General features: G+C 51.5%; 1 protein-coding gene across 8 annotated transcripts in view; it reads left to right on the forward strand.

The window, feature by feature from the left end:
- LOC140204026 (uncharacterized) overlaps nt 1–8,490 on the forward strand; it is a 30,952-nt gene extending 22,462 nt beyond the window's left edge. The window contains exons 1-3 of one of the 8 annotated variants that reach the window (XM_072270263.1): nt 7–150; nt 2,096–2,283; nt 6,482–8,490. In XM_072270263.1, the coding sequence (XP_072126364.1) occupies nt 2,224–2,283; nt 6,482–7,123 (702 nt within the window). In that variant the 5' untranslated portion in view covers nt 7–150; nt 2,096–2,223 and the 3' untranslated portion in view covers nt 7,124–8,490. The other 7 variants (XM_072270264.1, XM_072270260.1, XM_072270261.1 and 4 more) reach the window with 7 other exon arrangements.
- The last annotated feature ends 11,196 nt before the right edge of the window (nt 8,491–19,686 follow it).

Raw genomic sequence — 19,686 nt, forward strand, 5'->3', positions numbered from 1 at the left:
AGCAGGCTCTAACACGAGGAAATTTGCAGATGCTGGAATTTCAAGCAACACACATAAAAGTTGCTGCAGGCCAGGCAGCATCTCTAGGAAGAGGTACAGTCGACGTTTCGGGCCGAGACCCTTCGTCAGGACTAACTGGAGGAAGAGCTAGTAAGAGATTTGAAAGTGGGAGGGGGAGGGGGAGATCCGAAATGATAGGAGAAGACAGGAGGGTGGGGGGAATGGAGCCAAGAGCTGGACAGTTGATTGGCAAAAGGGATATGAGAGGATCACGGGACAGGAGGCCTAGGGAGAAAGAAAGGGGGAGGGGGGAAGTCAGGGTAGATAGTGAGAGGGACAGAGGGAGAAAAAGGAGAGAGAGAAAAAGAATGTGTGTGTATATAAATAAATAACGGATGGGGTATGAGGGCATTAGCGGAAGTTTGAGCGGGCTCTAATCGCAGAGGAATGGCAGCCTGGTTACCCACAAATCCCCCGTCCGAGAAAGCGCCCGATCTGCTGCAAGGGACTGTTGCGGCCGGCGTGGCCGCAGTGCAGGCTGGGAACGCTGGGCTCCAGCTCCGGGAGCGGAGAGACGCGGCCGCGTCGAGAGGCCGAGCGGTTGGTGCGGGGCCGCGACAATAAACCTGTTTCCCCGGGAACGTCCCCTCAGTTAACTCGGCGCCGTCGCTGGTCCCGCCAGCCGGAGGAATGGGGTACCGTGGCTGCGGGGTCTGAGGCCCGGCCGCCTCGGGGTCACTTGTTACCGAGTCCGGTGTTAATCCCTAACCGGAGCGGGTTCCGCTTAAGCCCGAGTCCCGTTCGCTCCGGCGCGCTGCCGCCCAGGTGCTGATGAGCCGGTGGCCGAGGCGACCCGTACTCCCGGTGCTCGGAAGCCAGTCCGGGCCCCAGTTACTGAGGGGCGAACGATTCCCGGGACCGGCCGCATGGCGGGTAAACTCGGAGCCCGAGCTGAAGCTGGAGTCAAACCGCGAGGTTATGGGAGCAGAGGGTGCGAGGGACGGCGGAGGGGGGACGGGATCACGGCCCAGGAAGGGAGGAGCGCCTCTGATTACGGCGGAGATTTGCGGAAACGGGTGGGCGGGAGCCGTCCCTCGATTCGGCTGGGGCTGCGGGCTGACGGTGCTGTAATCCGACTGAAGGTCCAGCCTGACGGGATCGTCTCCCTCTTCCTTCCCCTACCCCAGGCTGCAGCAAGGACATAAGGAGCAAAGTTAGGCGATGCGGCCCAAGTCAACCGCATCCTCCTGCTTCCTTCCCATAACCTTCGATGCCCTGACTAATCAGAAACCTATCACCCTCCCTTTAAATATACTCAATGACTTGGGCTCCGTAGCCGTCGGTGGTGATGAATTCCACAGATTAACCACTGGCCGGCTAAACAAATCCCTCCCCATTTCTGTTCTAAAGGGACGTCCTGCTATTGCAGCACACATCCTGGGAAAGGTGTAAATCCAGGGTGGGGGCAGAAGGGACCATTGGGAGGGGGATGGCTGACCTGGAGGACGGGCGGGGGGTGGTGTAGGAAGAAGTAGGTAAGTGGGTGTTCTTGATCACGCCCCTTGGGGGGTGGGGGCGGGGTAGGGAGGGTGAGGTATCGTGTTTGCAATGACACCATTAGCAGAAGCCGAGGCTGCCGTTTGTTCTGGAGATCAGAGACCAACTTGGGTGGGTGTAACAGAAACAAAAAGAAATATCGTGCTGGGCAGTCAGCACCTGTGGAGAGAGGAAACAGTTTTCCTTTCGGGTGGATAACCTTTCACCGGCACCAGCCTGTGGATTTCTGAGAGTCCAGGCTCAGGGAAGCTCTCTAATGTCCTGTGTCAGCACCAGAACAACCAAGGACATTGCAACCTCAACCTACTGATGTCCAGAGGTGGAGGGAACCAGGAACCAAGGCTGTCAGGTTAGGAGATTGCCTGGCCTGACAGAGTTGAATTATGTGTCTTTATCTCCCCTGCAACAGGGTACTGGGGATGAGGGGTAGGTTGTGGACATTTTTAATTGGGGTAACCCAGACTCCACAGGGAGCGGGAGCAAGTGTCTAGACGGGGGCTTCTTTCTGCTTCTGATGGGGTGAACTGCCACGTTCCAGGGATTGGCAACTGAAGAGGAGGCGTCCCGGGAGGGAACTTCGCCAAGAGATGGCCCTCGCCACCGCGGGAAGGAGGAGGAAACGAGCAGAATGAGTAGAGCGGAGGGTCACGTAGGACGACGACTGCCATGCTCATGGAGGCCACCGGTCACCCCGCTGAGATAGCGACTTCCATTTCGGAATTGCAGGTAATGAAACACACACCGGGCTCTTCGGCGTTCGAATGGGGGCTTTGAGTAAAGCGTCGTCTTCCTGCCGCATTAACAGGCGTAGAGATTCTACGTTGGTGAGGCCCTTCCTATATTGGGGGACCACCTCATCGAGCACCTGCTAAAGCAGAACTTCCTGCTGGCCAAACGTTTTAATTCCCATTCCGGCGTGTCAGTCCATGGCCGCCTCCACAGCCACAATGAGCCCACTCTCACGTTGGAGGAGCGACCCCCCCCCCCCCCCCATATTCCATGAACGTTGATTTCTCTAACCTGGAAAATTCTCACCCTCCCCCTTCTCTCTTTCATTCACATTCTGGCTCTCCTCTTAACTTTTATCTTCAAATTACCTGCCGATAGCCTCTCACTGGTGCCTCTCGTCCATTCCTTTCCCCTGTGGTCCGCTCTCCTCTCCTGTTGGGCTCCTTCAGCCCCTTCCCTTCCAGCTTCTCAGTACCACCTCCCCCTCCTACAGACCCTCCCCCTCCTACAGACCTACACACCCTCCCCCACCTACAGACCCTCCCCGACCTGACCTACAGACCCTCCCCCTCCTACAGACCTACAGACCCTCCCGGACCTCACCTACTACAGACCCTCCCCCTCCCTCCCCTACGGACACTCCCCCTCCTACCGACCTACACACCCTCCCCCTCCCAGACTTACAGACCCTCCCTGACCTCACCTACAGACCCTCTCCCTCCGTCCCCTACAGACCCTCCCCCTCCTAGAGACCCTCCCCCTCCCCCTCCCCCACCTACAGACCCTCCCCCTCCCTCCCCTACGGACACTCACCCTCCTACCGACCTACACACCCTCCCCCTCCTACAGACCTACACACCCTCCCCACCCTCACCTACAGACACTCCCCCTTCCACTCCCTCACCTACAGACACTCCCCCCCCCCCCCCACGGACACTCACCCTCCTACCGACCTACACACACTCCCCCTCCCAGACCTACACACCCTCCCCTTCCTACCGACCTACACACCCTCCCCCTCCCAGACCTACACACCCTCCCCGACCTCACCTACAGATCCTCCCCCTTCCACTCCCTCACCTACAGACCCTCCCCTACGGACACTCCCCCTCTTACTGACCTACACACCGTCCCCCTCCTACAGACCTACAGACCCTCCCCCTCCCAGACCTACACACCCTCCCTGACCTCACCTACAGACCCTCCCCCTCCCCCTCACACACCTACAGACCCTCCCCCTCCCTCACATACACACCCTACCCCATCCAGACCTACACACCCTCCCTCCCACCTACAGACCCGCCCCCTCCCTCACCTACAGACCCTCCCCCTTCCATTCCCTTAGCTGCAGACCCTCCCCCTCCCCCTCACCAACAGACCCTCCTCCCTCACCTACGGACCCTCCCCCTCCCTCACCTACAGGCCCTCCCCCTTCCACTCCCTCACCTACAGAACCTCCCCCTCCTACAGATCTGCAGACCCTCCCCCTTCCATTCCCTCACCTGCAGACCCTCCCCCTCCCCCTCACCTACAGACCCTCCCCCCTCACCTACAGACCCTCCCCCCTCACCTACAGACCCTCCCTCACCCTCACCTACAGACCCTCCCTCTCCCTCACCTACAGACCCTCCCTCTCCCTCACCTACAGACCATCCCTCCCTCATCTACAGATCCTCCCCCCCCTCACCCACAGACCCTCCCCTCACTCACCCACAGGCCCTCCCCCTCCCTCACCTACAGACCCTCCCTCTTCCACTCCCTCACCTACAGACCCTCCCCCTTCCACTCCCTCACCTACAGACCCTCCCCCTTCCACTCCCTCACCTACAGACCCTCCCCCTTCCACTCCCTCACCTGCAGACCCTCCCCCCCTCACCTACAGACCCTCCCCCTTCCATTCCCTCACCTGCAGACCCTCCCCCTTCCATTCCCTCACCTGCAGACCCTCCCCCCTCACCTACAGACCCTCCCTCACCCTCACCTACAGACCCTCCCCCCTCACCTACAGACCCTCCCTCACCCTCACCTACAGACCCTCCCTCTCCCTCACCTACAGACCCTCCCTCTCCCTCACCTACAGACCCTCCCTCTCCCTCACCTACAGACCATCCCTCCCTCACCTACAGACCATCCCTCCCTCATCTACAGATCCTCCCCCCCCTCACCCACAGACCCTCCCCTCACTCACCCACAGGCCCTCCCCCTCACTCACCCACAGGCCCTCCCCCTCACTCACCTACAGACCCTCCCCCTCCCTCACCTACAGACCCTCTCCCTTCCATTCCCTCACCTGCAGACCCTCCCCCTCCCCCCTCACCCACAGACCCTCCCCCTCCCTCACCTGCAGAACCTCCCCCTCCTACAGATCTACAGACCCTCCCCCTCCCACACCTACAGACCCTCCCCCTTCCACTCCCTCACCTACAGACCCTCCCCCTTCCACTCCCTCACCTGCAGACCCTCCCCCTTCCATTCCCTCACCTGCAGACCCTCCCCCTCCCCCTCACCTGCAGACCCTCCCCCTCCCCCTCACCTACAGACCCTCCTCCTCACCTACAGACCCTCCCCCTCACCTACAGACCCTCCCTCTCCCTCACCTACAGACCCTCCCTCTCCCTCACCTACAGACCATCCCTCCCTCACCTACAGACCCTCCCTCTCCCTCACCTACAGACCCTCCCTCTCCCTCACCTACAGACCATCCCTCCCTCATCTACAGATCCTCCCCCTCCCTCACCCACAGACCCTCCCCCCCCCTCACCCACAGGCCCTCCCCCTCCTACAGATCTACAGACCCTCCCCCTCCCTCACCTACAGACCCTCTCCCTTCCATTCCCTCACCCACAGACCCTCCCCCTCACCCACAGACCCTCCCCCTCACCCACAGACCGTCCCCCTCCCTCACCCACAGACCGTCCCCCTCCCTCACCCACAGACACTCCCCCTCCCTCACCAACAGACACTCCCCCTCCCTCACCTGCAGACCCTCCCCCTCCCTCACCTACAGACCTTCCACACCTACAGGCCCTCCCCTCCCCCTCACCTACAGGCCCTCCCCTCCCCCTCCCTCACCTACAGACCCACACCCTCACTCACCCACAGGCCCTCCCCCTCCTACAGATCTACAGACCCTCCCCTCTCACACCTACAGACCCTCCCCCTTCCATTCCCTCACCCGCAGACCCTCCCCCTCCCCCCTCACCTACAGACCCTCCCCCTCACCTACAGACCCTCCCCCTCCCTCACCCACAGACCGTCCCCCTCCCCTCCTACAGACCTTCTCCCTCCCCCTCACCTACAGACCTTCTCCCTCCCCCTCACCTACAGACCGTCCCCCTCCCTCACCTACAGGCCCTCCCCCTCCCCCTCCTACAGACCCTCCCCCTCAGCTACAGACCCTCCCCATCCCTCACCTACACACCCTCCCCCTCCCTCACCTACACACCCTTCCTCTCACCTACACACCCTCCCCTCCCTCACCTACAGACCCTTCCCCTCCCCATCCTACAGATACTCCCCCCTCCCCCTCGCTCACCAACAGACACTCCCTCTCCCTCACCAACAGACACTCCCCCTCCCTCACCAACAGACACTCCCCCCTCACCTACAGACCCTCACCCCACCTGCAGACCCTCCCTCCCCCTCACCTGCAGACCCTCCGCTCCCTCAACTCCCCCTCCCTCAACCCTCCCTCCCCCTCACCTGCAGACCCTCCCCCTCCCTCTCACCTACAGACAATCTGCTCCGTCATCTACAGACAATCCCCTCCCTCTCACCTACAGACCCTCCCCCTACCACACCTACAGACCCTCCCCCTCCCTCACCTACAGACAATCCCCCTCCCTCACCTACAGACCCTCCCCCTCACCTGGTTTCACCCATCACCTGCCAGCTTGTACTCCTTCCCCTCTCCGACTTCTCATTCTGGCTTTCTCCCTCTCCCAACCTGATGAACAGTCTCGGCCTGAAATGTCGACTTTATCCCTCTGCATAGATGCTGCCTGGTCTCCTGAGTTCCTCCAGCACTTTTTCTGTGTCACTCTGGATTTCCAGCATCTGCAGAATAAAATGTAAACTGGGTTTATGATCCATTAGTCCCGATCACTGACGCGGGTCACAATTCTGCACAGTTTTCCCAACCTGCCTTTCTTGCCGGTTACTTTTCTCTCATGCTGGTTTGAAACTAATTTCACAGGTGTTGGTAATGGAGGACTCGCAGACCGGAGGCTCAGACCAAACGGCCCCTCCTGACTTGCCGGAGTTGCTGGATGCGTCAGGATCTGAACACCAGTGGCCTTTGGATATGGAAGTCGAGAGCTCCATTCAGCGCGCGGACCAGCGGTTCATGGGCTCCGAGTGCGGGCCGGACTTCAGCCGAGCGTGCGGGCTGCTGCGGTACCAGCGCAGCCACACCCGGGAGAAGCCGTGGAAGTGTGAGGACTGTGGGAAGAGATTCCTTTACCCATCCCACCTGGAAGCTCATCGCCGCAGCCACACCGACGAGAGACCTTACATCTGTTCTGTGTGCGGCAAGGGATTCAAGCAGCTGTCCCACCTGCAGGAGCACCGGCGGGTTCACTCCGGGGAGAGGCCGTTCACCTGCTCCGTGTGCGGGAAGGGCTTCACCCAGTCGTCCAACCTGCTCATCCACCAGCGCGTTCACACCGGCGAGAAGCCCTTCACTTGCTCGCTGTGCGGGAAGGCCTTCACTCGGTCGGACAGCCTGATGATGCACCGTCGCATTCACACCGGGGAGAGGCCGTTCATCTGCTTCCGGTGCGGGAAGGGCTTCTCTCACTCGGGTGGTCTGCGCAAACACCAGCGAGTCCACAAGTGACTGCAGGAGCTGCACCCAATAATCGTGTCCAGGGTTGGACCATACTCACCGTCTGCATTCATTCTGATGCTGTTTACAGCCCATGGCTGGAGTTTAATATTCCTGACAGATGCCGAATAAATCGCCTCCAACTTTAACACCCAAAATGTTGTCCATTTAATGGTGGGGGTTATACACTTTATATTTTAGATATAGTGGAGACAATTTCTTTGAAGTTCTTCGAATATTGAAGATAAAAGGTAGGGTGGGAAGGGGTTAACTATTCTGCTGCTGTGCAGAGTTCAGGACTGTCGAGCCAGACCTTTCAGGAACAGAGTGGTGAAATATTCCTGCATCGTACAGGTCCAGAATCTTTTTTTTTTCCCCTGCAAGTGGGAATTCGTGTTGGGTGAATGGCAAATTTGAAATGGACTGAATAATATTCGGTCAAGAGTGGGTCTTTACAGCTGTTTTGCACTTTGAGACTGGAGGCCAGTGGTTGAAGGAAGTGTCTGCTTCTAATGGTTGAGTTTCGGCAGATCAGAAAACTAAAAAGTGAGGCTAGGAAAAGTTGGGTGACCATGGATATTCAGCTTAACATATATTGTGGGTATGGTACTGCGGGCTTTAATCAGTAAGTATCTCCTGTACCTGATAAAGCGGCCACCGAGTATATGTTTGTGGTCTGCCACTATTGTAGCCCATTCAGTTGGGGGTTCATCGTGGTGTGCATTCCGAGACGCTCTCCTGCACACCACGGTTGTAACGCATGCTCATTTCAGTTTCTAGCTCCTTTTTGTCAACTTGAACCAGTCTAGCTACTTTTCTCTGACCCCAAAATGCTGTTTTGCCCACAGAACTGCTGCTCACTCAATGTTTCTTGTTTTTTGCACCATTCTCTGTAAACTCTGGAGACTGTTTTGCATAAAAATCCCAGGAGATCGGCAGTTTGTCAGATAATCAGACCACCCCATCTGGCACCAACAATCATTCCACAATCAAAGTCACTTAGATCGCATTTCTTCCCCCATTCTGATGTTTGATCTGAATAACTGACCTTCTTGACCATGTCTGCAAGCTTCTTATGCATTGAGTTGAGCTGATTAAATATTTGCATTAACGAGCATGTGCACCTAATAAAGTGGACACTGAATATTTAATATTGGCATAGTGCTGCGGTCCATAATCAAGGAAGAAATAACTATTTTCGAGATCAAAGTTGAAGTAAATTTATTATCATCGTACATACATGTCACCATTTACTACCTTGGGATTTATTTTCTTGCAGGCATTTATGGTAAAATAAAGAGGTGCAATAGAATTTATGAAAATATACATAAAGACTGACAACCAATGTGCAAAAGAAGACAAATTGTGTAAAAAAAACACTAAATAAATAATACTGAGAATATTAATTGTAAAGTCCTTGAAAGTGAGTCTGTAGATTGTGGAATGTAAGAGTACTTTATTGCAGTCAAACTCAGTGAACATGGTATGAAATATAAATCATATTTGACAAATTTTCTGGAGATTTTCAAGGCTGTAACGAGCTGAGATGACAGATGGGAATTTGTAAATGAAGTGCATTTAGATTTGTAAGGGTTATTTGACAATCCGCCACATACAGTTGCTGAACAAGAACACACAGTATGGGGAAGCATGTAGGCACAGATAGGTGACTAGTAAATATGCAGAATATGGTGTTGCAATCAAAAAGTGTCTTTCAGGCTGCTGTAATTTGGGGATTAGTTCGCATTCCCCATTCTGGTGGGGGTGAGGGCAGAGAGGGTAGATGTTGAGTTACCTGAGGGAAAATTTCAAACATACAACTGTTATAAGATTAGGGGGCGGCCATTTAGGTCTGCAGGAACTTCTTACAGAGGGTGGTGACTCTTTGGGATTCTCAGTTCTGGAGGGCAGTGGAGTCTAGATTATTTGGGATATTTAATGAAGAAACGTAATTATTTTGAATGATCAGGGAATTGACAGTTGTGGGGAGTTGCACCCTGCAGCAGGTAAGTTATCAATATAAGCCCATAAGAGATAACAGCAGAATTCGGGCATTTGGGCCATTGGGTCTGCTCTGCCATTCCCTCATAGGTGATCTGTTGTCCCTTTCAAACCCATTCTACCTTCTCTCCATAACCTTTGATGCCCCTACTGTCATCAACCATAACCTTTCAAGCTCCACTTTAAATATGTACAATGATTTGGCATCCACAGCTGCCCAAAGCAATGAATTCCACACATCCAGCACCCTGTCTCTAAAGAAGTTCTTCCTTATCTGTTCTAAGTGAATGTCCCTCTATTCTGAGGCCATGTCCTCCAGTCCTAGACTCTTCCACTACAGGAAGCACAACTCCACGTTCACTCTATCTCGCCTTCTCAATATTCGATAGGTTTCCATGAGATCAGCCCTCGTTTTTCTGAATTCCAGTGAGTACAGATCCGGAGCCATCAAATGTATCTCATATCTTTTCATTCCCAAGATAATTTTTGTGAAGTTCCTCTAGAGTCTAGACCACCTCCAACATCAGCACATTATCCATTGGATAAGGGGCTCAAAATTGCTCACAATACTTCCAAGTGTGGTCTACATCCTTGCCCTTACATTTTAGCCCTCTCAAAGTGAATACTAAAATTACATTTGCCCTCCTTACCGCAACTCAGCTTAGAAGGAATCCTGCACAAGGACTCCCAAGTCCCTTTGCGGCTGTAATTTCTGACTGTTCTCCCCACTTATAAAACAATTATTATAGAAAGAGTCTAAGCCTTTATTCCTTCTGTGAAAGTACATGACCATGCACTTCCCAGTCCTATATCCCATCTGTCACTTCTTTGTCCATTTTTCTAACCTGTCTAAGTGCTTCTGCAGACTCCCTGCTTCCTCAATACTACCTGTCCCTCCAACTATCTCTGTTTGTCCGCAGACTTGGCCACAAAGCCGTGAGTTCCATCGCCAAATATTCCAAACAATTTCTGGCTAGTTTGGCCTACACGTACTCCTACTGCTATTTGTTTTTTTTTTGGGGGGGGGGAGAATTCATTGTCCCGTTTCCCATATGGAAACCTTTTCAATTTTTAGCCACTGGGCTGGTCTGAGGCGCGGCAGTGGGATTATTTCTATGGCGCCCTTCATTACCCCGAAACCTCTGTGGTCTAGAATTCGCCCCGTCCGTGTTGCAGGAACGAGGAGTGTGATGTGGGTTGAGGGTGGGGGTGTGGGGGGTAAAAGATCGTAATGTGCCCATGTACATTCGGCTGTGTGTTTCAGTCTCCTAGGAACTCCCCCACCCGACTGGGGGTAAACTGTGATGTAACCAAACATACTGTGACGGCCCATGGTCCTGTCCCTTACTCCACTCACTCTGTACCCATCGCCTCAGCGTAGGTCCGCCTGCTCGGTACCGGGCATACGTGTGGTTTGGGTCATTTTCCTAGAGGGCTGACTTGTGCATAAAGAAGTAACCTGGATCCCAATCTTCCCCAGCCGTTAGACCGTATCTGGATAGACTGGTGTGAGTGTGGGCTGTCTAGACACCACGAAACTCCTAATATCTAAATCCAAGGATTTAGGACTGAGACCGAAAAACAAGAGTTCATCCCACAATCAAATTGTTAATTGACTCCCAGTTCGCTATAAATAGCCCTCAGTGAGAGGTAGAATTTTGGGATAATAGATTATAGATAAAATTAGTCGAGGGATGGGATTGTCGTTGTGCAACTTTGTTCCTTACAAACTCTTCTCCCCACACTCCTTACAATAACAGCAGCCGCCTACACGAAGCTGCCAATTAATCTGCTGACTCGCACGTCTTTGGTGATAGGACAGAGGGGTGTGGAAACCCGTGCATTGCTAAATGTAAATTCAAAACGCCGGCTGAACACGGACTGCTAGAATTAATTTCTTATTTTAAAGACACAGTTGGATAACGGGTCCAGTTACACCCGTGACCAATGAACCCTACACTCAGGCCGGTGCTCCGTACACATTCTACCTGTTAATCAGCTTCTGGCGTCTCCATCAGGGTGGGGACGGACTTTTGTGACCGGTTAGGATCTCATTGATGAACCTCTTCATCAACACACGCTCCCCCACAGCAAAGAACGCAGTCCCACGTTGCGATTGTGGGAGACATTTTACTGAACCCGTGAAATGCCATAGCGTTCAGTGCTCCGAGTGTGGGAAGAGGTTCACTCGGTCATCTAGCCTGCAGAGACAGCAGTGCGTTCACTCCAGGGAAAATGTTCAAGTGTGACGGTGTTGGATTCATTAGTAAAACACCCGTGAGTGGTCGGATTATGTAGTGTAAGGAATGTATAGTCCACTGACAGGAAGGCTCTTCAGTCAGAATCAGAATCATATAACCATATAACAATTACAGCACGGAAACAGGCCATCTCGGCCCTTCTAGTCCGCGCCGAACTCGTACTCTCACCTAGTCCCACTGACCTGCACTCAGTTCATAACCCTCCATTCCTTTCCTGTCCATATATCTATCCAATTTAACTTTAAACGACAACATCGAACCTGCCTCAACCACTTCTGCTGGAAGCTCGTTCCACACAGCTACCACTCTCTGAGTAAAGAAGTTCCCCCTCATGTTACCCCTAAACTTTTGCCCCTTCATATTACCTCCAGCATGTGACATGAAATTTATTAACTTAGCAGCAGTAGTTCAATACAATACATAGTCTAGCAGAGAGAAAAACAAATAAATATAATAAAACGTAATAATAAATAAACAAGTAAATCGATTACGTATATTGAATAGATTTAAAAAACGTGCAAAAACAGAAATACTGTATATTAAAAAAAGTCCAAAGCTTCAATGTTCATTTAGGGATGGCAGAGGGGAAGAAGCTGTTCCTGAATCGCTGAGCGTGTGCCTTCAGGCTTCTGTATCTCCTACCTGTAGCGTTGACCATTTCTGTTTCCACAGATGTGGCCTTACTTGCTGAGTGTTTCCATAAGCATTTCTAACATTTTCTCTTTTTATTTTATATTCTCAGCATTTGATTATTTTTTCAAAATTTCATGCATTTACATAGGATCTTCGATTTAATGTTATTAAATCATTTAAACCATTAAACAAAAGTTGACAGTCTCTAACTGTAACGAATTAGGGGGATCAGGATAATTGATAGAAACTTGGCTAATGGTTTGAAAAAGCAACAGTGTGGGGGGTGGGGAGAGAGAGAGGTAGAGATACCAGAAGAATCGAAGACACGGAACTGCGGAAGGGAAACCTGGGGCTTGGTAGAAGGACTAAAATGACGCATATGCTAAAGTAGAAGAGCACAGAGATTCACATCAGAAATAGAAATAGTCACTCTATTTCAATTGAAATGAATGTTAATCCTCTGAAATAGATCGTATTATTTCCTTGCTTATTTGTGGTAGTGTTACTTTCTGTGTTGCGTGTGGGTTGTATGTACTGAGTTGTGCACCTTGGTCCAGAGGAAAGTTGCTTTGTTTAGTGGCATACGTGTATACAGTTGCATGACAATAAACTTCACCGTGTACTTGGCTCCTTGGTGCCTGCTCTAACGGTGCATAGGTGAACTTTGACCTTTGTTCCACTTTGTTTCCTCACCCGGAAATGCCTATAGGCTTCAATGCCCATAGAAATACCTATTGATTTTTTCTCCATTGGGCTGGGGAAGATGCGGAATTACGGGGGGTAGGGTGCTGGTGAAGAAAGAGTTGCAAACAAAGAACAGCTTACTAAAGCAGCTTGCCAGGGTCCTCTGACCTGGACCAGCTTTCCAAGTTGTCCCCAACTGTAGCCCATTTTGAAGACCTTTCCTCTCCAAGGGAATGAGGTCTTTGGACCTTCTCTTGGCATTTCTGTAGCTCTGGGTTTTCAATGGGATGGGGTTGCTAGCACAGTTCACAGTTGGACTTGGGACCATCCACAGCAGAGCTGGACAAAGAACACTGGGAATTTTAAAATGGTCTTTCAGTAGAGTGGACCCATGATGGGGCAACAGGCTCTGGAGTTGGGAGGGGGAAAGGTGTGAACACGTCTTAGACCACTTACTCTACTGGTGACAGCACTCACATAGACACACATTTGTACCTGTCCAGGAGGGACTGGAATAAAATGTCTGGAGAAAAGAGAGACATAGATATGGTTTGTAGAAGAAGGCAAACTGGGTGGATGGTAGTCAGGTGAAGTTACAGATGTGAAATGTAGGCACAGATAAAGCCTTGTGCCTTGCCAGACACAATATTGTGGCTGTGAAGCTTCAGGCAACCCCAAGGAATGGAAATCAGTGATCTGAACTTGCGGAGGACACCAAACCCAATCTTCACTCCCAGAAAACATAAGGGTTTTACTAAACAGTATGACAGATCTGGTTCAGAGGTGTACACTGGAGATGTTGGAGAGGGAGAGCTGAGGGCCATCAGTGAATTTGAAACCTGAAATTGTTCAAAGTAAATTTATGATCAAAGTATGTATAGGTACTATCTTGTGATCCATTTTCTACTGGGTATTCACAAAGAAACATGATAGAATCAGTGAAAACTGGTATAGCGGTTAGCACAATGGTTTACAGTGTCAGCGACCTGGGTTCAATTCTCACTGCTGCCTGTAAGGAGTTTGTACGTTCTCCCCGTGACCGCGTGGGTTTCCTCCGGGTGCTCCGGTTTCCTCCCACAGTCCAAAGACGTACCGGTTGGTGAAGTGGTCATTGTCAATTGTCCCGTGACTCAGCGGGTTGCTGGGTGGCGCAGCTCAAAGGACCAGAAGGGCCCATTTCATGCCGTATTTTAATAAATAAACAAACAAACAACCAAAATGCAAAAGACAACAAGTTGCACAAATGCAAAAACAAAAAAAAAACGATAAATTATACTGAGAGCATGAATTGCAGAGTCCTTGAAAGTGAGTCCATAGGTTGTGAAATCAGCTCAGTGTTGTGGGAAGTGAAGTTATCCTCGCTGGTTCGGGAGCCTGATAGTTGTTGGGTAATAACTGTTCCTGAAATTGGTGCTCTCCATTCTAAGGTGCCTGTATTTCCTTTCCGATGGCGGCTGTGAGAAGAGAGCGTGGCCTGGGTGGTGGATGCTGCTTTCTTGTGCTCTATGTAGGTGTGCTCAGTCGTGGGGCGGGCTTTCCCTGTGATGGACTGGGCTGCATCCGCCATGTTGTCATTGCTGGGCATTGGTGTCTCCAGACCAGGCCCCCGTACAACCGGTCAGGATACTCTCCTCTGTGCATCTATAGATCTTTGTCAAAGTTTTAGATGACATCTGCGCAAATCTATAAGAAAGTACAATCACTGCCTGCATTTCCTGATGAGATTACTTAGGGACATTGTTTATATCTCAGAAATATAAAGGATGAGGAGAGATCTTGGGAGCATTCCATGCCTATACAGGCAACTGCGATCTCAGTATTACAGTGACTTTCGGAACACATGAAGCCAAGGATGACGCTATTTAAAAGCAATATTTTGATTAGATTGCATGGCGGCCGATCTTCGAGATTCATTGCGTTTGAGAAAGAGCTCAGTGAATGCTGAGCGAGTGGAGAGCGCAGGCGTGCGACAGGAGGAATGTCACAAGCACGCGTCCTCGCACAGGGAGCTGAGCTTCGGGGGTGGGGTTAAATCAAGCCCGAGGTCTGGATCTTGGGCCCGAGGTGCAGCGGACGGCCGGGGAAGAGAATCCGTGCGAGCTGCAACATGGCCGGGGGTGGCAGCACAGACCCTACCACCCCTAACCACTCGCAGTCCATTACCAAGCCACAAGGACTTGTCTGTTGTAAGTAAAACAGTAAACGCTGGAAGCCCTCTGCAGACCAGATAGCATCTACGGAAACGAATAAACAGCCGATGTTTCGGGCCGAGATCCGTCTTCAGGAGTTAGAAAGAAGGGGGAAGATGCCAGAATAAGGCGTTGGTCGAGGGGAAAGAGGCTGGCTGGAAGGTGATAGTTGAAGCCAGGTGGATGGGAAAGGTCAAGGGCTGGAGAACAAGGAATCTGTCAGGAGGACAATAGAAGAGCAGGGAGGAGGAGGGGGCCAGGGGAAAGAAACAGGCAGGTGCGAAGAAGTGAAAGGCCAGTGGGGGTGAATCTGTTCAACAGAAGGAGAGATTGATATCCATACCATCAGGCTGGAGGCTACCCGGTGTTGCTCCTCACCAGCTGAGAGTGGCCTTATCTTGGTGCAAGAGGAGGCCATGGCCGACACTTTGGAACAGAACGGGACTGGGAATTAAAACGTTCAGCCGCCGGGAAGTCCTGCTTGTGGCGGATGGTGCGGCGGTGCTCAACGAAGTGGTCTCCCAGTTTACGACGGGTCTCACCAATGGAGAGGAGACCGCATCGGGAGCACCGGATACGCAGCTGAAGCGCTGCCTCACCTGTTTGGAGGCCCTGAATGGAGGAGGTGTATGGGCCAGTGAAGCAGTTAGGCCACTTGCAGGGATAAGTGCCGGGAGGGACAAATGGACAATGGAATCGTGCAGGAAGCAATCCAAAATAGACTGCAGGATGTAATTGCACAGAAAGTACAGTGCAGGCAGACAATAAGGTGCAAAGGGATTTCCGCAGGGATCGGTCCCTCTACGACTCCCTGATCCACACGTCCCTCCCCACGGATCTCCCACCCGGCACTTATCCCTGTAAGCGCAAGTGCTACACCTGTCCCTGCACCTCCTCTCTCACCACTATTCAGGGCCCCAAACAGTCCTTCCAGGTGAGGCAACACTTCACTTGTGAGTCTGTTGGGGTCATCTATTGCATCCGGTGCTCCCGGTGCGGCCTCCTCTACATCGGTGAAACCCGACGCAGATTGGGGGACCGCTTCATTGAGCACCTCCGCTCCGTCCGCCACAACAGACAGGATCTCCCAGTAGCCACCCACTTCAACTCTGCTTCCCCTCCCATTCAGATATGTCCATACATGTCCTTTTCTACTGCCATGATGAGGCTAAACTCAGGTTGGAGGAGCAACACCTCATATACCGCCTGGGTAGTCTCCAGCCCCTTGGTATGAACATAGAATTCTCCAACTTCCGGTAATTCCCTCCCCGTCCTTTCCCCTATCCCTATGTCACTCAGCCCCTTCCCCCAGCTGCCTATCACCTCCCTCATGGTTCTGCCTCCTTCTACTACCCATTGTGTTTTCCCCTATTCCTCCTTCACCTTTCCTGCCTATCACCTCCCTGCCTCCCCTCCCCCACCCATTTATCTTTCCCCTTACTGGTTTTTCACCAGGAACCTACCAGCCTTCTCCTTCCCACCCTCCTCCCACCTTCTTTATAGGGCCTCTGCCCCCTCCCTCTACAGTCCTGACGAAGGGTTCCGGCCCGAAACGTTGACTGATCGTTTCCACGGATGCTGCCCGACCTGCTGAGTTCCTCCAGCATGTTGTGAGAGGTGCAAAGCCCTGACAAGGTAGATTGTGAAGTGAGAGGTCCACCTTATACGAGAGGTCCTTTCAATAGTCTTATAACTAGTAGTAGCTATTGCAGAAACTCAGGTGTTGTAAGTTTTGGCTGAAATATTTACAAAATGCTGGAGGTACTCAGCAGATGAGGCAGCGTCTGTGGAAATCAATAAGCAGTTGACATTTTGGGCCGAGATGAAGTCCAAAATCACGATGTGGGGTCTCGGCCTGAAACATTGACTGTTTATCCTTTTCCATGGATGCTGCCTTACTGCCTCCAGCTTTCTGTATGTGTTGTTCTGGATTTCCAGCATCTGCTGCATCTCTTGTGTTTATTATCTGTACAGGAGAGACAGGTTGTTGAACTAAAGGAACCAGTGGCTGGGGGATCTTCTAGAGCTGCTAGTAGAGTTTAAAGTGGCAAGTGTGTGGGGTCCTGAGTAGTCGAGAGGCCGCTGACAAATTGGGGGTTAATGTTGTAGCCGCTGAGATGAAACTTTGTTATCTGTACGGACAGGAGTGCAGTAGAGGCAGAGGAAAGACCATTGCTTTAAACTGTTTGTATTTCAATATAAGAGGCTTGCAAGTAAGGTTGAAGTCAGGTTGTAGATTGGCTCTGGTGACTGGGATATCACAGCCATAACAGAAACATGGCAGAAGGAAGAACAGGACTGGCAGCTCAGTGTCCCAGGATACAGACACTACAGGTGTGACAGAGGTGCAGGTAAGAGAGGAGAGGGATCTGCCTTCTTGATAAAAGAGGACATAACAACAGTGCTTAAGATATTTTTGGGAGATCATCCAGTCAGACCAAGTCAGAACTTGCTTCTAAGTTCAGTCAGCCTGGAACTTAGAAGCAAGAGGGGAAATTTACTCTTAAACACAGGAAAATCTGCAGATGCTGGAAATCCAAAGGAACCCATAAAATGATGGAGAAAGTCAGCAGGTCACACAGCATCAATAAAAAGGAGAAAAGAGTCAACATACAGGCTGAGACCCTTCATCAGGACTGGAAAGGAAGGAGAGAAATTAGAGTAAGAAGTTGGGGATGGGTGGAGAGTACAAGGTGGCAGGTGATTGGTGAAACCGGAAGATGGGGAGGGGTGAAGTAAAGGGCTGGGACATTGATTGGTGAAGGAGATAAAGAGCTGGAGAGAGGGGGAAATCTGATAGGAAAGGACAGGACACCATGGAAGAAAGGGAAGAGAGGATGGGCAGGTAAGAAGAGAAGGTGTGACAGAGTAACAGGAATGGGGGACGGTGAAGGAGAGGTGGGAGGTTAATTACTGGAAGTTTGAGAAATAGATGTTCGTGCCATCAGGTTGGAGCCTGCTCAGATGGAATATAAGGTGTTGCTCCTCCAACCTGAGTGTGGCCTCATTGTGGCAGTAGAGGAAGCCATGGACTGAATTGTCAGAATGGGGATGGTAAGTAGAATAAAACGGGTGGCCACAGGGAAATACCACGTTTTCTGTCAGATGGAGCGTAAATGCTCGGCAAAGTGGTCTCCCAATCTACATTGGATCTCAGCAATACGCAGGAGGCCACACCGGGAGCACCAGGTACAGTAGATGACCACAACAGACTTACAGGTGAAGTGTTGCCTCATCTGGAAGGACTGTTTAGGGTCCTGATTGGTAGTGAGGGAGGAGGTGTGGGGGCAGGTTCCGCCGTTAAGGATCAGTGCTGGGAGGGAGATCAGTGGGGAAGGACAAGTGGACAAGGGAGTCGCATAGGGAGTGATCCCTGTGGAAAGTGATAGGGAGGGAAAGATGGGTGATGCTTGGTGGTGGAATCCCATTGGAGATGGCAGGGTAGGTGAAGACAAGAGGAACCCTATCCCTGCTGTGGCAGCAGGAGGATGGGATGAGGGCAGACTTGTGCGAAATGGAAGAGATATGGGTGAAGGCAGTGTTAATGTTGGAGGAAGGGAAGCCCCTCTCTTTGAAGGAAGAGGACTTAACAGTTATTCTAGAATGAAAAGCCTCATCCTGAGATTCTGAAATGAAGATAAAGCTTTTCATTGCAGAATAACTGGGATGGAAATGAGCATCTGCCCAAGGGGGAGGCCTTTAAAAGACCTCAGACTTCAGGGCTCTCACGTTCATGTTAGGATGAAGGGCACGGCCAGCAGGTTTAGGAAACACTGACCGATGCAAGGGAATCTCTTGATGATTACAGGTTTGGAGGGCAAAAAGTGGATTTGGGAGGAATTTGGCTGGCGAAATGAGGCAAAATGCGAAGAGATTCTACAGGTATTTTAAGAGTAAGAGGGTGGCTAGGGAGAGAATAGGTCCCTTGAAGCTCAGCCTGGCAGTCTGTGTCTGGGACCAAATAAAATGATGAGATTTTGAAAGAATATTTCTCTTCAGTTTTCTGTGGAGAAGATTATGTAAGTTAAGGGCATCAGGGATGTGTGTCTTAAACCACATACTGTACAGACTAGCAGGGAGGCAGTATTGGAGGCCTTAAAGTACATTAATTCCAGTTTAAACTAGAATTGCTGGGGATGGGAAGCAAACTGAAGAGATGGAGGAAGGGGTGGTTGGCTCACAAATAGAGAAAGTTTTCAGACAGCATGAGAGGAAAGATAGGCATATGACAGAGAAGGGATGCGCTCAGACCAATGGTTTGGGATGTGTCTATTTTAATGCAAGGAGTATTATGAACAAAGCGGATGAGCTTAGAGCATGGATCAGTACTTGGAGCTATCATGTTGTGGCCATCACAGAGACGTGGATGGTTCAGGGGCAGGAATGGTTACTCAGAGTGCCAGGCTTTAGATGTTTCAGAAAGAACAGGGAAGCGGCAAAAGAGGTGGGGGCGTGGCACTGTTGATCAGAGATAGTGTCACGGCTGCACAAAAGGAGGAAGGAGGAAAAGGAGAAAATTGTCTACTGAGTCTCTGTGGGTGGAAGTTAGGAATTGGAAGGAGTCAATAACTCTACTGGGTGTTTTTTATAGACCACCCAATAGTAACAGGGACATCGAGGAGCAGATAGGGAGACAGATTCCAGAAAGGTGTAATAATAACAGGGTGTCATGGTGGGAGATTTTAATTTCCCAAATATTGATTGGCATGTCCCTAGAGCAAGGGGTTTAGATGGGGTGGAGTTTGTTAGGTGTGTTCAGGAAGGCTTCTTGGCACAACATGTAGATAAGCCCAGAAGAGGAGAGGTT

This window comes from Mobula birostris, chromosome 10 (assembly GCF_030028105.1).
Source record: "Mobula birostris isolate sMobBir1 chromosome 10, sMobBir1.hap1, whole genome shotgun sequence".
Lineage (NCBI taxonomy): Eukaryota > Metazoa > Chordata > Chondrichthyes > Myliobatiformes > Myliobatidae > Mobula > Mobula birostris.